The 22,241-nt window shown below is 42.3% G+C and overlaps 2 protein-coding genes across 6 annotated transcripts in view; one reads left to right on the forward strand and one right to left on the reverse strand.

The window, feature by feature from the left end:
• The window catches only part of LOC137652337 (zinc finger protein 37-like), a 72,272-nt gene extending 68,932 nt beyond the window's left edge, over nucleotides 1-3,340 (forward strand). For all 4 annotated transcript variants that reach the window (XM_068385681.1, XM_068385683.1, XM_068385682.1 and 1 more), the window contains exon 13: nucleotides 1,241-3,340. In XM_068385681.1, the coding sequence (XP_068241782.1) occupies nucleotides 1,241-1,741 (501 nt within the window). In that variant the 3' untranslated portion in view covers nucleotides 1,742-3,340. The remainder of the gene's footprint in view (nucleotides 1-1,240) is intronic.
• LOC137652339 (E3 ubiquitin-protein ligase CHIP-like) overlaps nucleotides 1-22,241 on the reverse strand; it is a 335,562-nt gene that overhangs the window by 176,220 nt on the left and 137,101 nt on the right. The window lies entirely within an intron of this gene.

A 22,241-nucleotide genomic window follows, 5' to 3' on the forward strand; every position in this document is an offset into this window, starting at 1 on the left:
ACATTGGTTGCCATTTTTTATCGTGCTTTTTGGCGTGTTTAGGAAACGCATGATATAAAGTCGCCTTTAATATTTGTGCCTGTTTTAGTTTAGGGTACTGTATTACATGCATTAAGTGTTCTGTACATTAAAGGGTAGTTTGTTAACAGTACTACGTAAAGGGAAGGTTTTAAAAGTCTGAATATACATGTTAAATAAATAGGTAAATATGGTGTTACTACTTCGCGGATTTTCACCTATCGCGGCCGCGTCTGGAACCTATCTACCGCGATAAACGAGGGTTCACTGTAACTGCCAGGTAAGTTCTATTCATAAAATTTAAAATTAATGATGTTAAAACTTTTGCATGGAGCCTACCACCTTTCTTCCACTCCATTTTTTGATACAGAGATGAGTTACTTTAGTCTTTTTTCCATTAGTAATGGTTTTTGTAAACACATTTCCTACAAACAAGTCAGAGTGTATATTTATCAGCCTCATCAGTTCTGCCCCTCTGCTATTAAACAGAAATTGTATTTTTCTTTGACTTAACTGGGTAATGGTATTTCTTTGTTAAACAGTTGTCTAAGACATATCCACAAATTGATTCTAGGTTTACTTTTGTAAAAAAAGTTTAAAATTAGATCGTTTTTTCATTTCAAAAGACCGCCTGCCGACTGTCATTAGATCATCGATCATTTACAAATTTACATGTCCAAACTGCCAATTTTGCTATTTTGGGAGCACTTATCATGCATTCAAAGTCAGGACCGATAATCATATTGGAAAGTCTAACAGAACTGGTCTCCCTCTCAGTGATCCAGAATACTCAGTTGTTAGGGAACGCTTAGAAATATGAAAGTTCTCTTTACGTAGTGATCATTTTAAGATAGTCAACTCTTATTCTTCAGTAAGTGACTTAAGAATTTTAGAATCTCTTCACATAAAATATTTTAGGCCTGACCTCAATTGTAATACCTCTGCTGTCCCCCTTTTTGTAACAGACTGATTTTTATGCAATTTGTATTTATTTTTTAATAATTCTTTACTAATTTTGTGTCATTTTAAATTTGAAATTGTATTGTTTCTTTTATTTTTACTTTAAGTAGCACTGATGAGGACATTTGAAATGTCAAAACGTTTGCAATAAATATGTATGTGGCAACATTAGTTTTTCTGTTTCTCTCAACACAGTATCATTTAGAGTTAACATGTTTTTGGAAGGTAATAGCAGGGTTAGTGATCTGTGTATTTTTTACAGGTTCATCATTTAAAAGCTCACATGAAAAATAGTCATAACGATGAGCCAGTAAGTGAGGAGGTTGTGCAGGGGGCAAATGCAGGACGATTGAGAGTGTTGCCTCATCGTAACCCACGCATACCCTCAAGGCGCACTCCAAAGCCTCAGATGCAGCAGCCATCCATTGTTCCTACTCACACTCATCCTCAGCCACACCCTCATCTTGGTCCTCATCCACACACTGTGGGAGTTGGGGCAGCTACTGGTGGAATGCCCATGCATTCAGGTCAACCAATATCTCCACCAATGGCTCATCAGGGAACCGTTGTTCCAGGAACAGTGGCACCCACCCACACCACTCAGATCCCCACCTCAGGAGGAGTCAATCATCCAGCTGCTATGACGGGATTCCTCCACCAGTACAACTCTACTCTGTATAATCACGCTGTCATGCCCCATTATCCATCATTGTTTGATATGTGTCCACAACAAAATTGTGTAAATCATCTATCCAGTCACTGAACTTTGAGTAACATGTGATATTATGTGAAGCAAAGAAAGTATTTAGATGTGCCAAATTTCTTATCTCAAGGAGGTAATGTTCCTTCATTTACTGTAGAGTTATGTATATTTTTTGACCTTAGGGTTTAAGATAGTATCCTATTTAAATCTTAATTTATTGTCACAATTGTTCCTGAAGCTGGAGTGAAAATAGGTACCTGCGATATGTCTTTAGAACCCATATTTCCATAGGCGTTACCAGGTTGCATTAATTAAGAACGTAAACTCATTACTGGGACTTTGATGCTTCTGGTTTCCAACATTGACTAAAAGCTAAAAACATAAATGCACATTGTAGTCAAAAGCTGTTTTTTAATAGATCTCTGGCAATTTTATTCAAAGGTAATAGTGTGAACGCTTGTACAGTGATTCTATCAGTTTACTGTAGTGTATTGTATTTGGAAAAGAATTGCCAAATTTTAGAATAATCTCAATATATTTGGGGGCAGGTTGTTGTCGTGGTCAACTCTTTTGTACTTGTGCATTGTGTTTATTAGTAATAGCTGCTGAGTAACTAAGTGGATTTTATGGCCAATTTCTACCTCATTGCTAACTCGGAAGTAATTAATGAATCTCATTGAAGAATTTGTTTATGAAATGAAATATTGTACTGGAATTCATAGATTGAAATTTTCAGGTAAACGTTTTCTTGACATATTCAATACATACTTTGTGTATAATATAACTTTATGAATTTATGTAATGTGAATTATTATCGTGAATTTTGTAATTGCTGGAAATATTAAAGCAGGAACCTGTTGAGTAGCAGGAACATATATTACTTTTAAAAGATGCTCAAATTATTTTTAATATAGTTTTATTTATTGAATATTTATATTAGTGTAACAATTGGTTGTGTGTCTTGTGTACAATTGGTTAACAATTGTTAAATTTCTTCCAATTTATGTTAAAACAGTAATGAATGTCCTTTAATTTGGACACTTACTGTAATAGATTGTAATTTTTTTTGTACAAATTGGGGGACGATCTGACATTCTATTGCTGGACATTTTTAAGATAGTTAGTTACCTTGCATTCTGGCCAACTTTTGTTTGATACACTACATTGGTATAATTAAGAGATTTAATTTGGTATGACAAAAAACTAGTGAACCTTATGGTGGTTTACTTTTTACACATTAGGAATCATAACTTATAGTGATTTTATCATCAAATAGTGCCTTCTTTAATATCATATAGAAATATAGCAGTTGATCTACTGGAAAATTTTAGCTTTGAAGCCTGAGTAATCAAATATAAACATATCTGCCTCTGACAATGTTCATTAAGACTACAATAAAAACTATGCAGTTTATTTGGGTAACTGGAAATTAATTCATTTTGTAATCTTGAAGATATTTTTCAATTCATTATGAATACTCTAGTAACTGTCAGACAGACTTCGATTTTTTCAAAAATAATTTGTAAGCCTTTCCTCTAAATCTGATAGTACAATATTTGGTATAGAGTTACATAGTGTACTGTTTAATTAGCCAATGTAAAAATCTTGTGGAAATTATGGTACTGAAACTTATGATGCAATATATTTTTCAGTTATAAATTATTTGCTTCTAACCTTTGTAACAAAACTATATCTTTTGGTAAAATTGTGTAACTACTATTAAGCTACTTTATACATCCATTTGCATAGTAATTATAACCTAAAACACTGAGCAGGAGAATTGTTCCTACGTGAAATACAAACCCGAGATGTTTTGGCATGAGCTGGCCACGCTTGTTAAAGTAGTTTAAGGAGTGGCTAAACGAAAGGTTGAGAGAGTGGGCGAGAAGCCCCACCATCCGGAATAGCCTCACTTTTTGTTTTGACCGCAAGACAGGATAGACGTATTGCTTGCTCCAAATCAAAGTTTTTCATTTTCTTTTTCTGCTAGCTCCTTATCAAACTTTTTCCTTTTCTTTTTCTGCTAGCTCCTAGTCAAACTTTTATTTTCTTTTTCTTTCAGGAAGTGAATGCCTTGGTTGTTAGTGTTGCCAGATGAATGTGAAAAATGTACAGTAATTGAGATTCTTAAAGTACAGTACTGTACTTGCTGGGGGAAGAGTTGATGCTGCACCTGGTTTATAAGTAAGCTAACTGTAGGTTCTTACTCCCTCTGTGCCTCTTGTAGGAGGCATGATTGTTCTCATTAATCCTCATACCGAATGCAGATTGTGGCCTCCTTTGCAGTGGTAGGTATACGCCCTGAAGGGGAAGACGAGAGCCAAGTCTTCGCTGGTATCTATCTTGGCAATGCCTAAGAAGACACTGAAGAAGTCTTTTGCTTCTTCGGTCTCCTCAGTGGGTGCGTCTGCTGCCACTGCCCCTGTGCATATGTCCCTGGTTTGGCCAGTGGGGAGTATGTGACAGGAGCAGGGATCTCATTTGCATCAGCGGGCTTTTCAGGATTTTGTTGTGTGTTGGAGACCCCTAACATTTGCTGCACCCTTTAGGAAGCTGTAAAGTCTATGCCTGTCTTCATGCAGACTCCTGATGACAAGTTTGATCCGCTGGGTCATGATGGTGCTCGGTGCTGATGGAGGTAGACAACCCCATGTCAGAGTTCATTTGTAAAAGTCCTGATCTTTGAGTGCAGCTGAGTGAGGGAGGCAACATTGGCACTGCCTTTGGGGAAAACCTCAATCATTGATCGGCACTTGGGTGTTCCTCAAAGCTTGAGGTCATCCTTTGAGTTGCCTTGGTCAGATCTGGTTGATTTGGCCCTGGATCGAGTTGATGATCAGATCTGCAGACCTGAGAACTCTTTCAATTAAATCCTGCCTCCCACTCGAGGCAGCGTAGGTTCTACACGCCAGAGAAAACTGTGTCAACATCTCTGCAGGTTGATCTTCTTGTTGGAGACTCAAGGCAGAATGTACTTCTTTCTCGCTATCTAGTCGGCGCCTATGAAGTTGTCTGCCCTAGCCTCCCTCCATGCTGTTTCTGGTTTGGTCAGTGGCAGTAATGTACTTTGCAAAGACATCAGGGCTATTGACTAGAATCTTTGGAGTACAAAAGTCTCGTGCTGTTTGGCAGAAGGTTGTGACCTTCCTGGCTTACCAGTCAGCAAACCAGTGTGCTAACTGGGTTTTTGAAGACACACAATACTTTAGGTTTTCGTTTCTCAAAACAAGTTAGCCCAGAGGTAGCTTTGTCGTTTTGGACCTCGTCAATGTGGGGTGCAATGTTTCTTCTTCCAGAGATGTGTGCAAGTAGCGGTGGAGAACTGGTTCACAGGACTCTCTGATCTAGCGAGTTGTCTCCTTTAAGGGTCCCAGTCCTTCGTAGGGGACAGTGGCCAAGCCTGTGGGATCGGAGTCAAAGAGGGGCCTAGCACTTGGTCCTAAACCCCAAGGTGCAACCTCTTCCCTGAGAGAGGTCTGTGCATGCACAGCCTTTTCGAGCACCCCAACTTTGTTACTCCAGAAAGCAGTGCTGTGTGAATAGGGCAGTCAAAGGGAAAAACTGATGTTGGTTTTCCCCCTGTCCTGCTGCCAAGAGAAAGGGATTCCTGTCTTGCCAGTGGGTGATTTGGCAGAGACACAGGGCCTAACCTTGTGTAGTGAGTGTCCTTTGGGAAATTAACACTTTTTCAGGGCCCCTTATCTCACTTACCCATAATTTTTTTTCAATCCTCCAACATCACCGAAAGGCCAGGCCTTGTGGACAGAGGTGGAAGGGATATTGGAGAAGAACAAGTTTGAAAAGAAGTTTCCAGGCTTTTACAGTCAACTCTTCTTGGTGGAAAAGTCAACTGGGGTCTGAAGATCGGTCACTTGACCTCTCTCCTTTGATCAAGTTTCTTAGTCAAACGAATTTCAGGATGGAAACAGTACAGTCTGTGGTGTCTCCCATCTGAGAGAGAGAGACTTCAAAATTCTTTCAGTGGACCTGAAGGAAGTGTACTGAACTTTTAAATACCCATGAATTAGTCCTTTCAAAAGTACCTTCATCCTCTATGGTATGGTGTACCAGTTCAAAACTGTGGTTTGGTCTGTGTATGGCTCCCCTGGTGTTCACTCTGGTGTTCACCTTGTGGGCTGCTTGGGCCCACTCGCAAAGGCTACATTTACTGATGTATCTCAACTATTGGCTGATCCTGGCCTCCTTGGGGTGGCAGTTGCTACAGGACTGAGATCAGATTCTTGCATTTTGTCATGACATTGGTATTGTGATAAACTGAGAAATTGATTCTCTTACTCAAGCAGAAGTTGAAGTATTTAGGCATGTTGATAGACAGAGCAGCAGCACAAGTCTTTCTGTGAGATGATCGCATCAGCAAGCTCAAGGAGATTTCACAACCATTCCTATTCAAGACAGAAGTATCAGCTCGGCTCTGGCAGTCTTTTCTTGGTCAGCTTTCCTTGTGGAAGAAGCTCGTTCCACGCAGGCACCTGCACCAGAGATCCCTTCAGTGTTGTCTGAAGGATCACGGGTCTTGACAGGGATTCCCAGTTTCATTGGGACAGGAGGCTCGGGCCTATCTATACCCGGGGGCTAAACAAGGAAAGCCTCATCAAGGAAGTCTTACTTTACTTTCTGCCTCCTGACATGCAGCTGTTCTCAAGTGTGTTGAAGGAGGGGTTGGGTGCATTCCTAAACAAACTGGTCGCCCTGAGTGTTTGATCACGAGAAGAAATGCATCTGCACATCAACGTCCTGGAAATGGATGTAGCTTTTCTAGCACTCAAAGTATTTCAAGAACATTTGAGGAGGTACTCAGTAGTTGTGATGAGTGACAACACCACCGTAAGTAGCGTATATCAACAAGCAAGGGGCCAAGCTGATGCCCGTCTGGGAGACGTTCCACACAACAGAATTGTCAGCTAGGTACATTCTAGGCAAGAGGAATATACTAGCAGCCACACTTAGCCTCCAGGAGCAGGTTGTAGAGTCGGAATGGTCTCTACATCCTTGCGTAGAGAGGTTCTTGGGGGATCGACCTTTTTGCCATATGGTTAAACAGGAAGCTCCCCATGTTTTGCTCCCCCATTCAAGACCTATGGGCTGTGTTTGTGGACTTCTTACAACAGCATTTGGATCACCTCCATTCAGCCTGATCCAGCTGTTAGTTAACTGTGTTGGTTCTGCCAGGACTCAGCATGACCCTGGTGGCTACTAGATGGCAACATTTTGATGCAAGTTTTTTTATGAATGGTAGAAAGAGTGGTTCTTCTGCTGAACTATTACATGCTGTATCTGCCTGGATACTGAAAAGTTATACTTCCGAGATCCATTCATCAATCCTGAAGAAGTCTCTCCCCATCCTCCTTAATGAGAGGGAGGATGGTGGAATTTATACCAACCCATTGATCGTCATAGCTACATTGATCTGAGCTGATTTCCCCATAGGATCTCATTCTTTTATTTCATAAGGAGATGGATTTTAGGGAAATGATCCTTTGCCTCAGACTTCATATAATGAACTTTATCCCATGCAGAGAAAGCTCATAATCTTTATATAATACCTATATTCATGAGTCAACTTTTGGTTTAGTGGAACTTATTTGGGCTTCATAGCACAAAACTAGCAATGGTGATAAGTAAGAAATTTATTTTGTAGTAAATTATGTAACATTCTGGTAAAATCCTGTACAGTATTAAATTCCGTTCATGTATTTATAATACACACTTGTCTCATCAATGAATATAAAAACTATTTTGTGTAAGGGATACTACCATGATCTAGAGTAAAGCAGTTTCAAAGTCCACTAGTCCCTTGTTCTCGTGCAGATGGGACCTATGGCTCCTGCTATGTTTAAGATATTAAGAAAATATGAAGCCACAAAAGGGATTTTGACGAAAGAAAAATCTATTTCTGGGCTCGACCTGTGTCGCTCCGTGAAATGCTCCTTATAGCACCATTTCTAAGGTATAAATACTGCTAAATATACCAGAGAAAAAAGTTGCATAGAATGCCAGGAATAAACCCAGCTCACTCACTCTAATAGAGTGTCGGTATAGTAACTGGGGCGTGTTAGAACCACTACCAGAGGTCCCTTACCAATTAGTCCTCTCCCTACTCAACATCCCCCGGTCCCACGAGGTGCCGTTCTACATCAGACTACTGCCTGCCACAACGACTAACCCCCCACCCCCACCACTACCCACGCTTCTTTCCTCATTCCCACTAGCACCCCAAGCTTGGACCAGCCTAGGGTGAGGAAAAAAGGGGGCGGGTTCACTGGGGGACACAGGTCCCTCGCCCAGAAATAGATTTTTCCTTCGTCAAATCCCTTTTCTGGGCTCGACCTATGTTGCTCCGTGAAATAGTAACAGAGAATTGGTACCCTAAGCTTAGAAGTACACATAAAGGTAAGGAACTGAAATAAAATAGAATAATTTAATTAGGAGTGTTTTAATAATAAACCTTAATATACCAATATCTTAAAGTACAATACAGAGTCTGAGACCCAAAATTTATTGGTAAAAATAGGGAAAAACTTCCAGCAAACAAAGAACATGAGATGTCTAACTATAACAAAAAAGACATTAGTAGTATATAAACATCATAACCATGGGGTAAGGTGCAATCCAAATGAATGTCAAGGGTAAAGTAGGGAGAATAGGCAAGGCAGGTGTTGCCCCGCTCCTTATAAGGAGACAAGGCACTAAAAGAAAAAAAGAGATATGAAGATAGGACCTTGTTATAATGGTTCTGTTATATCCGGAGGAACCACATTCCCTGCTGCCACTGTTGCAAATTTTAGGGCTTCCAAGGATTTTAAATAGTGGCGTATGAGTACTGCTGGTGATTTCCAGCCTGTATATCTTTTTAATTCTTCAAAATTCATGTGATAAAAATAATTGACTGATGTTGCTACTGCTCAGATATCATGGGCATGTGGGACTGAAGCCGGGTTGGCTTATTTAATAAGATAAAGAATCTGTTGTCTGATTCCTTCAAGGGAAATGGTTCCTCCATGTTCTCTAATAAACAAAGGGCCTGAAGACGTATTAGGAGTTCTATTCAAATAAGCTTTTAGAGTTAACTGGGCACAGGGATCGATCCTGTGGAAGTGGGACAATCTTCCACGGGGTCCATCTATTCTGTGGGTCCTCATTCTTTGCTAAGAATCGTCCATCTGGAGAGAGTTATATTTCACCAGAAAAAAAAGGACAGTTTTAGATGGATATATCCTTTGATTCAGGTGGTACAAGTCCTGCATCATAGGATTAGGAATGGGCTAAGTTGGAAGGATCCAGTGGTTTGATTGAGAAAAAAATGATTGTTTTTATAAGGATATATCCTTTGATGCAGGTGGTACAAGTCCTGCATCTTGGGATAAGGAATGGGCAAAATTGAAAGGATGAAGTGATTAGACCAAGGAAGGTGGAGAAAAAAAGGAGTTTTCTGATGGATATATCCTTGGAGGCAGGTGGTACAAGTCCTGCATCAAAAGATAAGGAATGGACTCAGTTGGAAGGATTAAGTAGTTGGGCCATGGAAGATGGAGAAAAAAAGGAATGTTTTTAGATGAATATATCCTTTGATGCAGGTGGTACGAGTCCTGCATCATAGGACAAGGATTGGACTCGGTTAGGAGGATCAAGTGGTTGGATAATGGAAGATTGAGAAAAAACGGAACGTTTTTAGATGTATATATCCTTTGATACAGGTGGTACAAGTCCTGCATCAAGGGATAAGGAATGGAGTCAGTTGGAAGGATCAAGAAGTTGGATCATGGAAGATGGAGAAAAATAAGGACAGTTTTATATGAATGGTAGGTGGTACAAGCCCTGCATCATAGGATAAGGAATGGGCTAAGTTTGAAGGATCAAGTGGTTTGACCATGAAAGGAAGAGAAAAAAAGGATTGTTTTTAGATTGATATATCCTTTGATGCAGGTGGTACAATTCTTGCATCATAGGATAAGGAATGGACTCAATAGGATCAAGTGGTTGGACCATGGAAGATGGAGAAAAAAGGGAAAGTTTTCTGATGGATATATCATTTGATGCAGGTGGTACAAGTCCTGCATCATAGGATAAGGAATGGACTCAGTTGGAAGGATCAAGTGGTTTGACCATGAAAGGAAGAGAAAAAAAGGATTGTTTTTAGATGGATATATCCTTTGACGCAGGTGGTGCAAGTCCTGCATCGCAGGATAAGGAATGGACTTAGATGGAAGGATCATGTAATTGGACCATTCAGTTATTCTTAATTCTTAATGTCCATCTATTGTCTGTTAATCTCATTTCATAAATATATATATATTATATATATATATATATATATATATATATATATATATATATATATATATATATATATATATATATATATATATATATATATATATATATATATATATATATATATATATTTTTTGGGCTCAGGCCATGTCGTCCTGATGGAAGTTCCTATAGGGTAGCTTCCTAGGGTATATTACAACTACGGCGATATTCCCAGAGAATTTACCTTAAGGTACCAGAATTCTAACTCCTGGAGCGAGTATCCCTCGTGAAAGGGATATCGTGACATATCAGAGGACGTATTCTAGACACGTCACATGGCAATCTACATCCTGGACAGAGATTTTGTCTCGTAGGAGGTGATTGGCGAGATACGAATTCGGGAAAGAAAAAGGGGAGCCGCTCCCAAGGCTTCCCTATCCCCCGATTCGTATGCGTGCCTGGCGCCAATCCTGGCGCCATCTGTATTCCTTTTTGCGTAGCTTAACAACTCGGTGTTTTTTCCTGTTTTTCTCGCAAATCTTGGATTTATTTGACTTTTCATGGCTTCTCCGTCTTCGTCGGCCTCTGATAAGTTGAGTATAGTGTCTTTTATGTATAAATGTAGGCTCTTGGTAAAATTTTGAGTGATTAATAGGATTAATCTTTGATACAAGAGCCGTAGCCTACCAGAGGCGTCTTGGACGCTGTCGCTCGCTAGGTATAAATTAGTTAGTCAGAGCGACATTCCTGGTTGTTTTGCTTTAATAAATTTTAGCTATTTAGCATTACATAGGATTTCCTTTCGTGCTTAGTATTATTTGGCGAAGTATTCGCCATTCTGGCCTACGCTAGGCCATGTAGCCTAGTCGTTTGGTCCTAGTACTTCATGCATGATTATGGTTTTTCCGAGTGTAATTAAAATTTTATTGAAGCTTTATGCTATATTTTATACATTTTAGACTGTGTGGAATATTTCCAAGATAGTATACGAGTGAGTTTCGGTGAATTAGGTAATCGATTCTCTTGGTGGCTAGGCTAGTTGCTTATGGAGCCTTAGTATACTTTATCATACTCCCCGGTTGCTTTCTTTTCTTCGGAGAAGGTATGCAATCCCTTTCCCTCTGTTTAAGCCTTGGGCTTATCCCTAAGTGGTTTTTTCCGAATTTATTTTCGATAAAACTATACTAGGGTGTTACTGTACCTTCCTGTTCCTGTAGTTATGGTTCAAGAGGGACAGAACAACAGAGTTTTTAGTCTGAGTATGTGTTGTCTGGCTTGGGGCTGAGTCCCCCTCGCTGACCTAACACATACAAAGGGAGCTTAGCTCCCTTAGGTCACTACCGAAGGTTTCTGTGGATGTGATTCCTTCTTTTGTGATCTACCAGACTAGTCCTGTTGCTGTTCTCGGGGGAGGATAAGTTCTTCCCTTGGGAGTAGCAACGCCTTCCTTGCTTTGGTGCTCTGGAAGCTGGCAAGTATTGCTGGCCTTTCCCCTTAGATCTCCCTTAGGCTAAGATAAGTTTCTTGGCTGCGGGTGATCTGTCACTAAAGCAAGGTTGGCAGGACCCTCTTGTCCCTTCCCCCTCTTTCTTCACAGCCCCTTGCCGGCCGGCAGAGCTGGCCGGCAGGGGTCTTACTGTACTGTACGTCGTTCTACTTCTGGACCTAGTATAGGTTAGGATGTGGAATTGACTCAGCCCCTTGCCGGCCGGCAGAGCTGCTGGCCGGCAAGGGTCTTATGTTTTCGGGTGCTGCCCGGACCTCTCTTGGTCCCTCATCCATGCCTGTCTGTAGAGCCAGACGGCATTGGTCAGGAAGCCTGAATTAGTTTCTCCCCTTCCTTATATGCACTCTTTCGGTTGCCGGGCTTGGAGGTTGTGTACACTCTTATCCCGGCATCCATTCTATTTTTCTTCTAGTGCTGTACCTGACCCGGCTGCCGGCCTATGAGGCCGGCAGCCGGGCAGGTGTAGTCCTCTGGTTCTTTTGCTGCCGGCTGGCATCGGTCTTGTACCTTTGCCGGCCGGCTTATGTCAGCCCTTGTCTGCCGGTCACCAAGAGTGTGGCAGGCAGCTGGGTACTACCTTGTGTAGTTGCTGGCCGGCAGCCATTGCCGGCCAACACTGGCTGTTACCGGCCGGCAGTTGCTGCCGACCGGCACAGGCATTTGAACCAGAGTGCTGCCGCCCTATAGCTGTTAATAGTATACTTTAAAGCTAGTTGGGGTGTGTGCCGGCCGGCACACATCCCCCTATACTGTACTAGTATTCTTCTGTATAGCATATACAGTAAGAAGAAAACTGTAGTAAGGGTTTTGGTACAGCACTGTATCTTCTAACACTATTGTGTTTTCTTGCACATCCCTTTGCTGTTGCCCTCAGATAGGAAGCTGAGTTCTTCCCTGTCTATTATCCAGGATTTTAAAATCATTGCTTAGGTGTGAGCTCCACCTGTTTCCTCTGGAAACCTTACATTGGTTACTCTAGAAGAGATAAACCATTTTGATTTTATTATCTGGAAGGCTGCAACAATGGGTTGTGAAGGAAACACAAGTGGGTGTCTTTCCTTTATGAATTGTTATGCTATACTATGCATATCCAGTGATACATAGTTCACTTGATACTCATGGAAATTTCTTCTCTTTACAGAAGGACACTCCGAAGTGGGGAAGTGCTTTCTGCAATGTCAGCAGCAAGAACCTCTGCGGACATGAGTTTTGTAGGAGACACGCAGCATACGCTGTCTCCAAGGATGATCTCCGGTATTGGGACCCTCAGGTATGTACTGTGTGCACTAACCTGATTACTGAGACATTTAAATAGCTAGGAAGAAGCTTCGTACCTGGGTAAGGGGCTTCCAAAAGAACACTTCTGGCCCTTATCTTCCAAGTGAGAAGATGAGGGCGTATCCTTTCCCTAAGGCATCAGCTGATGCAGTGATTCCCCGGCCTCAAGAGGAGATCCCCTAAGTTCAGATCCAGGTGGATGCTGTAGTCGCGGTCGCGATGCAAGACATCCAGCTAGATGACAGGATGTCTGATGTGGACGGGTGTCAGGAGGAAGACCTGGCAGAAGCCCAGGATGAAGTTCAAGCCCCTCTACATCGGCCGGTCTCCCAGTAGAGCTAGGACAGGCCCTCTCTTCTATTGTTGGAATGATCCAACAAATGCAGAAGGAGAATCAGGAGAAGGCGGCTGCAATGGAACTGCGAATGCAGTGCCTTGCAGAATCACATGGGCCCCAGAAAAAGCTCAATGTGAAAGACCTTCCCTTGTGCTCAGATGCTAACCCATGGAGGTATGCTGAGCACATGCCGATGACGACTGGAAAGATCGTCATCTCGGATAAGCTGGGCTCAGTTCCCCTGGAGGGTGGAATTCTGGCCCAGCAAGGCATCTTATCCGGACTGTTATGTCCGGCTGAGGAAGGAACCAGCTTCAAAGGAGGAGACAGAGCCGAAGGAGGTCATAGTGATGGACCATGCTAAGGCTCAAGCTCTACTTTCATCCTCGATGAAAGAGAGGGGCTTCTCTAACTCAAAGGTAGCCGCATTGAATAGGAAGCTCCCTTCCTTTGTGTCCTCGCCTACTAGAGCCTTCCCCTTTTTACAGGAAGGGTTTCTGGCTGTACTAAAAGCAATCGAGGCCGGCAAGTCTTGCCCCTCCCGAGAGGAGTGTAAACCCTTGTCGCTGGCCCTGCCTATGGACCACAAAGACTGGAAGGACGTCCATCTTACGTTCTCAGTGGGAAAGTTGGAGGCTGATCGTTCGGCAAGGACCTCCCTAAGCTGTCTGACTTTCTTTTGCGAAGTGAGTTCGATACAAAAGAAAGACTGACTGCCTCAATGTCTCTTCAGACTACTCTCGAGACGATGGCAAGTGACCCCAAGGTCCATGAAATGTTCATGGTAGTGGCTAAGCCTCATCTGGCCACAGTGACGAAGGACCTTTATGGCTTCGTCAAGGCAAGGAGAGCTTGTAGGGAGTTCGTGTTTACCTCGGCTACGGTGAGGCACGAGCCAAAGAAACTAATCTCCTCCAACATTTAGGGAAAAGACTTTTTCCCTACCGACTTGGTCAAAGAAGTTGTTGATAAGGCCGCCTTGGAGAATAGAAACCTTCTCCAGAAGTGGGGCCTGGCTATCAAAAGAAAGTCTTCCCCGGATGAGGGTCCTCAACCAAAGAGGAAGACTATGAGGACTAGGCTACCGTCTCGGCCAGCCAAGCCTCTTAGACAGCAACAGCAACTGCAATTGCCATTGCCCCCAGTGCCCCAGATCGTGGCACAAACCCCGACCACCTTTCAGTGGCTACCCCAGGCCGTGTCGACACAGTCCACGGCATTCACCCCAGCGTTCGAAGGGCAGTCTACTTCCTTTCGAGCAAAGCCTAGAGGAGCAGCCAGAGGCTCGTCTAGACGCCCCTCAAGGGGAAGGGGATTCAGGGGTGGTCGTGGTCAGGAAGGCAAGACCTCAGGACGGCAGTCCAAGTGAGGTGATACCGGTAGGAGGGAGACTTCTGAAATTTCGGGATCGGTGGACCTTCGATCCCTGGGCCCACAGCCTACTCAAGAATGGACTGGGCGGGAGCTGGTACAGCACTCCACCCCCGTGCCTTCGGTTTTTCCAACACTCCACCCCCGTTATGGAGGAGTACGTTCAAGAACTGTTGGAGAAAAAAGGTGATCCGAAGGGTGAAGCCCATCAATTTCTAAGGGAGGCTGTTTTGTGTTCCCAAGAAAGACTCGGAAAAGTTCAGAGTCATTCTGGACTTGTTGCCACTCAACAAGTTCATAGTGAATTGCAAATTCAAAATGCTAACACTGCAACACATAAGGACCTTACTGCCCAAGAGGGCATATTCCGTCTCTATAGACTTGTCAGACGCCTATTGGCACATTCCAATTAGCCATCGACTCTCCCCCTACCTAGGGTTCAGGCTACAACGAAGACTATACGCCTTCGGAGCCATGCCATTCGGGCTAAACATAGCCCCAAGGATTTTTACGAAGCTTGCGAGCGTAGCTCTCAAACAATTACGCCTAAAGGGAATTCAGGTAGTAGCCTACCTGGACGACTGGTTGGTGTGGGCAGCATCCGAGACAGAATGCTTGCAAGCTTCCAGTCAAGTGATCCAGTTCCTAGAGTACCTAGGCTTCAAGATCAACAGAAAAAGTCTCGACTTTCTCCATCTCAAAAGTTCCAGTGGCTTGGAATCCACTGGGACCTTTTGTCACACCGTTTCTCCACCCCGGCGAAGAAAAGGAAGGAGATAGCGGGTTCTGTCAAGAGACTTCAAGATTCCGAAAGGATATCAAGACACGAGCAGGAGAGAGTACTGCGCTCTCTCCAGTTTGCTTCGGTGACAGACCCAGTGCTAAGAGCACAGCTAAAGGATGCAATCGGAGTTTGGAGAAGTTATGCATCAAACGCGTGAAGAGATCTGAGAAGACCAGCCGCTTCGGCTAAGTACTCTTCTCAGGCCTTGGTACCAAGCCAGACATCTAAAGAAGTCGGTTCTTCTTCAGCCACCTCCCCCGTCGGTGACGATTCACTCAGACGCCTCGAAGGAGGGATGGGGAGGTCACTCTCATCGGAAAAAAGTCCAGGGGACTTGGTCCAGGCTATTCAAGACCTTTCACATAAAACTTTCTAGAAGCTAGGGCAGTGCTCCTTACCTTAAAGAAAGTCTCCCCGCGTCACTCGATCCACATAAGGTGGTGATAGACAGCGAGGTAGTTGTGAGATACTTGAATCGACAAGGATCGAGGTCACCACCTCTCAACCAGGTGATGTTGGCCGTCTTCCGATTGGCGGAAAAGAAAAAGTGGTACCTGTCGGCAGTTCACCTTCGAGGAGTCCGCAATGTGACAGCGGACGCTCTATCCAGGTTCACACCGATAGAGTCGGAATGGTCCTTAGACGCAGGATCATTCTCCTTCATTCTGATTCAGTCCCAGAACTGCAGATAGACCTCTTTGCGACGAAAGACAACAAGAAGTTGCCCCTGTACGTGCCCCGTACGAGGACCCCTTAGCGGAAGCAGTGGACGTGATGTCCCTCGACTGGAACAGATGGTCCAAGATTTATCTGTTCCCTCCTCACAACCTTCTGTTGAGGGTCCTCAACAAACAGATCCTTCAAAGGGTAGCGGCAATAGTGGCCCACAAGTGGCCGAACAGCGTGTGGTTCCTCCTGGCATTGGAACTGTAGCTGAAGTTTGTACCACTACCAGATCCAGTTCTGACCCAGCGAGTCCAGAAGTCAACTGTCTGCGCTTCATTACAGAAAACCCGGACCCTGCAGCTCATGATTTTCTCTCCCTAGCGGTGAGAAAGCGTTTCGGGATTTCGAAAGCCAGTATAGACTTCCTTGAGGAATATAAGTGCAAATCTACTAGAAGGCAATATCAGCGTGTAAGTCTGCTTTGACAAGACCCATTTTATATGCCTTCCAGGTCGACCTAGGTAACGAGATCTTTAATAAAGTCCCGAAAGCCTGTGCTAGGCTCAGACCTTCAGCACCTCCAAAGCCCATTTCATGGTCTTTAGACAAGTTCTTCATTTCGCTTCTCTGTTGAGCAATGAAGAGTGCGTTAAAGGATTTGACACAAAAAGTTATTTTCCTATTTTGCACTCGCGTCTGGGGCCAGGGTTAGTGAGATTGTAGCCTCTCGAGAGAGGCAGGTCGTGTTCAGTTCCTGGATGGGGGAGAACTGAATCTGTTTCCGGATCCTACGTTTCTCGCCAAGAATGAGTTACCCACCAACAGGTGGGGTCCCTGGAGAATCTGCCCTCTGAAAGAAGATGCATCTCTATGTCCAGTAGAATGCCTAAAGGTCTATCTTCATAGAACTTCAGACTTCAAGGGTGGTCAACTATTCAGGGGAGAAACATCAGGCTCAAATTTATCTCTGAATCAACACTCAGAGCGAAAATCACATATTTTATTCGCAGAGCGGATCCTGACAATACACCCGCAGGTCACGATCCGAGGAAAGTTGCCTCATTCTTAAATTTCTTTAATTGTATGGATTTTGAACATCTCCGTTCATACACTGGCTGGAAGTCTTCCAGAGTGTTCTTTCGCCACTATGCGAAGCAAGTAGAGGAACTAAAAGAGATCTGTGGTAGCAGTGGGTCGCGGTGTTAACCCTACTGTTTAACTCTGCGAGGAACAGTGGTCTTAATTGGGACGATTAATTCCAGGGTGAGTGTGTAGTTACATACTGTACTACAAACTAAGTGAGGGCACTGTGTTGCCCTTCCAGACTGTTCCATTTCCGAAGGTGAACCTAGCATAAGTGCAGACATGTGTGCCGAGCGTTTCTAACGCTAATGTCATTGATTTGAAATACAGGCTTTTATGACTTTGATACCTCGGTATCTTAAAAGTGGCATCTAATGTTTTTTCTTTCAGACAAACAAGCTCTGTTTACTATCATACTATGCTTAAAGTTTTGGGTATCCTCTTCTTATGTATATATATATATATAATTGTGGTTAACCTGTCTATTTATTGCCCTTCAATAATCTGGTTCTTGAGAACCTTGCGTCTCCTTCACCTGTGTCAATTTATTGGTATAATTGAGCATTCATTCTATGTACCTTATCTGGGATAATTCTAATAGAATTGTTCCTTTATGCAAGCTATGTTGCATTGGTTTTCCTCCTATGCGGATATAAAACCTTTGTCCAATACAAGTATTGTGCGGAGAACTGGTCGATATTTCATATTGACGCAGTGGTTCTTTACAAACTATGCTTTACTTAATATAGGGCGAGACCACTATATTAGCTTGCCTGGTATTCATACAGATATATGTACTCTTCGAGACTTTTCCAGAGTCTAGTAGGACTCTTCCCTGTAGGGGGCAGGAAGCTCTAACATAGTTTATAGTTAGTTGAAAAGATGTAGAACGGTAACATCTTAGGTCTCTAGGTCTAGTCGACCGGGAAAAAATTACCTCCGGGGAGTACGGCACGTTCTGAGAATCCACAGATACAGTAATGCTCTGGTACACTTTCCATCAGGACGACATGGCTTGAGCCCAAAAAACGGATTTTGAGCGAAGCGAAAAATCTATTATTGGGTGAGATGGCTATGTCGTCCTGATGGACCCGCCCTTGCCTTTCTAAGAAAGGGCTGTAGGACCCCTCCCTACATACAGTATCTGTAGCACCTCGTGTACGCTACCAGGAATACAGATGGCGCCAGGATTGGCGCCAGGCACGCATACGAATCAGGGGATAGGGAAGCCTTGGGAGCGGCTCCCCTTTTTCTTTCCCGAATTCGTATCTCGCCAATCACCTCCTACGAGACGAAATCTCTGTCCAGGATGTAGATTGCCATGTGACGTGTCTAGAATACGTCCTCTGATATGTCGCGATATCCCTTTCACGAGGGATACTCGCTCCAGGAGTTAGAATTCTGGTACCTTAAGGTAAATTCTCTGGGAATATCGCCGTAGTTGTAATATACCCTAGGAAGCTACCCAATAGGAACTTCCATCAGGACGACATAGCCATCTCACCCAAAAATAGATTTTTCGCTTCGCTCAAAATCCGTTTATATATATATATATATATATATATATATATAATATATATATAAATATATTTATATATATATATATATATATATATATATAAATATAATATATATAAATATATAAAATATATATTATTATTATTATTATTATTACTATCCAAGCTACAACCCTAGTTGGAAAAGCAAGATGCTATAAGCCCAGGGGCTCCAACAGGGAAAAATAGCCCAGTGAGGAAAGGAAATAAGGAAATAATTAAATGAAGAGAACAAATTAACAATAAATCATTCTAAAATAAGAAACAACGTCAAAACAGTCATGTCATATAATAAACTATCAACAACATCAAAAACAAATATGTCATAAATAAACTATAAAAGACTATGTCCGCCTGGTCAACAAAAAAGCATTTGCTCCAACTTTGAACTTTTGAAGTTCTACTGATTTCAAACCACCCGATTAGGAAGATCATTCCACAACTTGGTCACAGCTGGAATAAAACTTCTAGAGTACTGCGTAGTATTGAGCCTCGTGATGGAGAAGGCCTGGCTATTAGAATTAACTGCCTGCCTAGTATTACGAACAGGGATAGAATTGTCAGGGAGATCTGAATGTAAAGGATGGTCAGAGTTGTGAAAAATCTTATGCAACATACATAATGACTAATTGAACGACGGTGCCAGAGATTAATATCTAGATCAGGATAAGAAATTTAATAGACCGTAAGTTTCTGTCCAACAAATTAAGATGAGAATCAGCAGCTGAAGACCAGACAGGAGAACAATACTCAAAACAAGGTAGAATGAAAGAATTAAAACACTTCTTCAGAATAGATTGATCACTGAAAATCTTGAAAGACTTTCTCAATAAGCCTATTTTTTGTGAAATTGAAGAAGACACAGACCTTATATGTTTCTCAAAAGTAAATTTACTGTCGAGAATCACACCTAAAATTTGAAAGAGTCATACATATTTAAAGAAACATTATCAATACTGAGATCCGGATGTTGAGGAACCACCGTCCTTGACCTACTTACAATCATACTTTGAGTTTTGTTAGGATTCAACTTCATACCCCATAATTTGCACCATGCACTAATTCTAGCTAAATCTCTATTAAGGGATTCACCAACCCTAGATCTACATTCAGGGGATGGAATTGATGCAAAGAGAGTAGCATCATCTGCATATGCAACAAGCTTGTTTTCTAGGCCAAACCACATGTCATGTGGTATATAGTATGAAAAGTAATGGGCCAAGAACACTACCCTGTGGAACACCGGATATCACATTCCTATAATCACTATGGTGCCCATCAACAACAACTCTTTGAGATCTATTACTTAAAAAATCAATAATAATGCTAAGAAACGACCCACCCACTCCCAACTGTTTCAGTTTGAAAACAAGGGCCTCATGATTAAACACGGTCAAAGGCAGCACTAAAATCAAGGCCAATCATACGAACTTTCCCGACCACAATCAAGGGATTTCTGTACAGCATTGGAGATTGTAAGAAGGGCATCACATGCTCCAAGGCCTTTACGAAAAACCAAATTGCAAACTAGGGAAGAGATGATTACCTTCAGCAAACCTATTAAGACGTTTTGCCAGAAGACGTTCAAAAAACTTTAGATAATATGGGAGTTATGGAAATTGGGCGGTAATCAGTGGGACTTGAGCTACCACAAACACATTTACATAGAGGAGTAACATTACCAATTCTCCAACTAGTGCTAAAAGCTCCCTTCTTGCTAACTTGCGCAAAATAACAGATAACTTTGGAGCTAAGAAATCTGCTGTCTTATAAAAAACAAAGGAAAAATACCATTTGGGTCTACACCTCCATAAGCAATCAAGGTCCATCAACAGAGCTTTAATCTCACGAGATCGAAAAGCTAAACTAGTTAGTTTTAGCCTCAGGAAAACAGGAATGAGGAAGTTCAAGTTTTTCATTACTCTGTTTACTGTCAAAAACATCAGCCAAAAGGGTTGCCTTTTCCTTTGGACAGTGAGTGACTGAGCCATCTGGTTTAAGTAAAGGAGGAACTGTTGCATCTACACCAAAGAGTGCAGATTTAAGGTAGACCACCATTTATGTTCCTGAGTTGTACCAGAAAGTGTTTCTTTTATGGTTAAATTGTACTCCTTTTCAGTTGAGGCATAAACTCTCTGAGCAAAAGCTCGAAGCTGAGTATAGTTGTTCCAGGTCAAATCTAATCTGTTACCCTTCCAAAGTTGATAGGCCTCCTGCTTCTCCAAAAAAGCACGTCTACAATCATCATTGAACCACGGGTTGTCCTTCACTCGGTACCTTAGCACACGAGAAGGGATACGCCTATCAATTATGTTGACTAGATTCTCATTCAAAGGGACAACAGGATCTACACTATTATATAATTGTGACCAATTCAAGAACAAAAGATCATGTAAAATCCCATTCCAGTCTGCTTGGGATTTAATTTAAATTTTACAAGAATATGATATATCAGGGGACAGGCTGCTCAGTCTTCACTAATAATGAAATCAAGGCATGATCAGATGTCCCGACTGGAGAACCAACCTTACCAGTTATAACGCCAGGGGAGTCAGTGTATAACAAGGTCCAAGCAATTACCAGACCTGTGAGTAGCTTCATTTATGATTTGCCTCACAGCCTGATTCAGAGGCAAAGTCTAAAGCTCTTAAGCTATGGCGATCGGTAGGAGAGATAGAACTTAACCACTCCCTATGGTGAGCATTAAAATCACCAACAAAGACAAAAGAAGCCTTTCTATCATCTTCTTGTATCTTAGCCATAATGGTAAGAAGACAATCGAAGATAGAATCATCCATGTCTGGATTCCGGTAGATCGAACATAAATAAAAGTGTTATGCCTGCCACAAACTTTTATTACCTGAATCTCATGACATCCACATTGATAGCAGGACTTATGAGAAGCAGGGTACTCGGTCCTAATATACACCGCCATTCCCCTGGCCCTAGGGATGGCATCACGTTTCAACATTATTGGCTTCTTAAAACCAGTTATAAGGAGCTCAGATGAGTGCCTCATATTAGAAACCAAGTTTCTGAGCACAAAAGAATATCATACTGTCTGGACGCAACTGTAAGGTCTTGGATATTTGCATGAAGACCACGAATATTGCAATACAGAAGACGACATTGACGAAATCTAGGACGTACTGGTCCCGGATTTCGCTCAATGTCTCCAGACAGCATAAGAATTAATAGAAATAAAAAAGAGACATCATACTCAAAAACTAGATTAACAAGAATTATAACAAAAACAATACGTACAGAATTATAAACAAAGTGATTGATGATACCCATAGACTATAGTAAAAAGTCGGAAAAACTGGTCAACATGGAGGAGCCGATACACCATGCAAGGCTAAATACCCTCCAGAATAGCCACTTCAACTGAAGGGAGGACAGTAAGGATGGTTTTGAGAAGAAAAAGAATCAGAAAAAGGAAAAGACAACCTCTTGATAAACCACCAGGCATCCATGGCCCTTCTATTAAGCCTGCCCAACACACCATTTCAAAAAAACAAGAGGAAGAAAAAAAAATAAGATAGAATAGTGTGCCTGAGTGTACCCTCAAGCAAGAGAACTCCAACCCAAGACAGTGGAAGACCATGGTACAGAGGCTATGGCACTACCCAAGACTAGAGAACAGTGGTTTAATATTGGAGTGTCCTTCACCTAGAAGAGCTGCCTACCACAGCTAAAGAGAA

Source organism: Palaemon carinicauda, chromosome 13, assembly GCF_036898095.1.
Source record: "Palaemon carinicauda isolate YSFRI2023 chromosome 13, ASM3689809v2, whole genome shotgun sequence".
NCBI classification, from domain to species: Eukaryota; Metazoa; Arthropoda; class Malacostraca; order Decapoda; family Palaemonidae; genus Palaemon; species Palaemon carinicauda.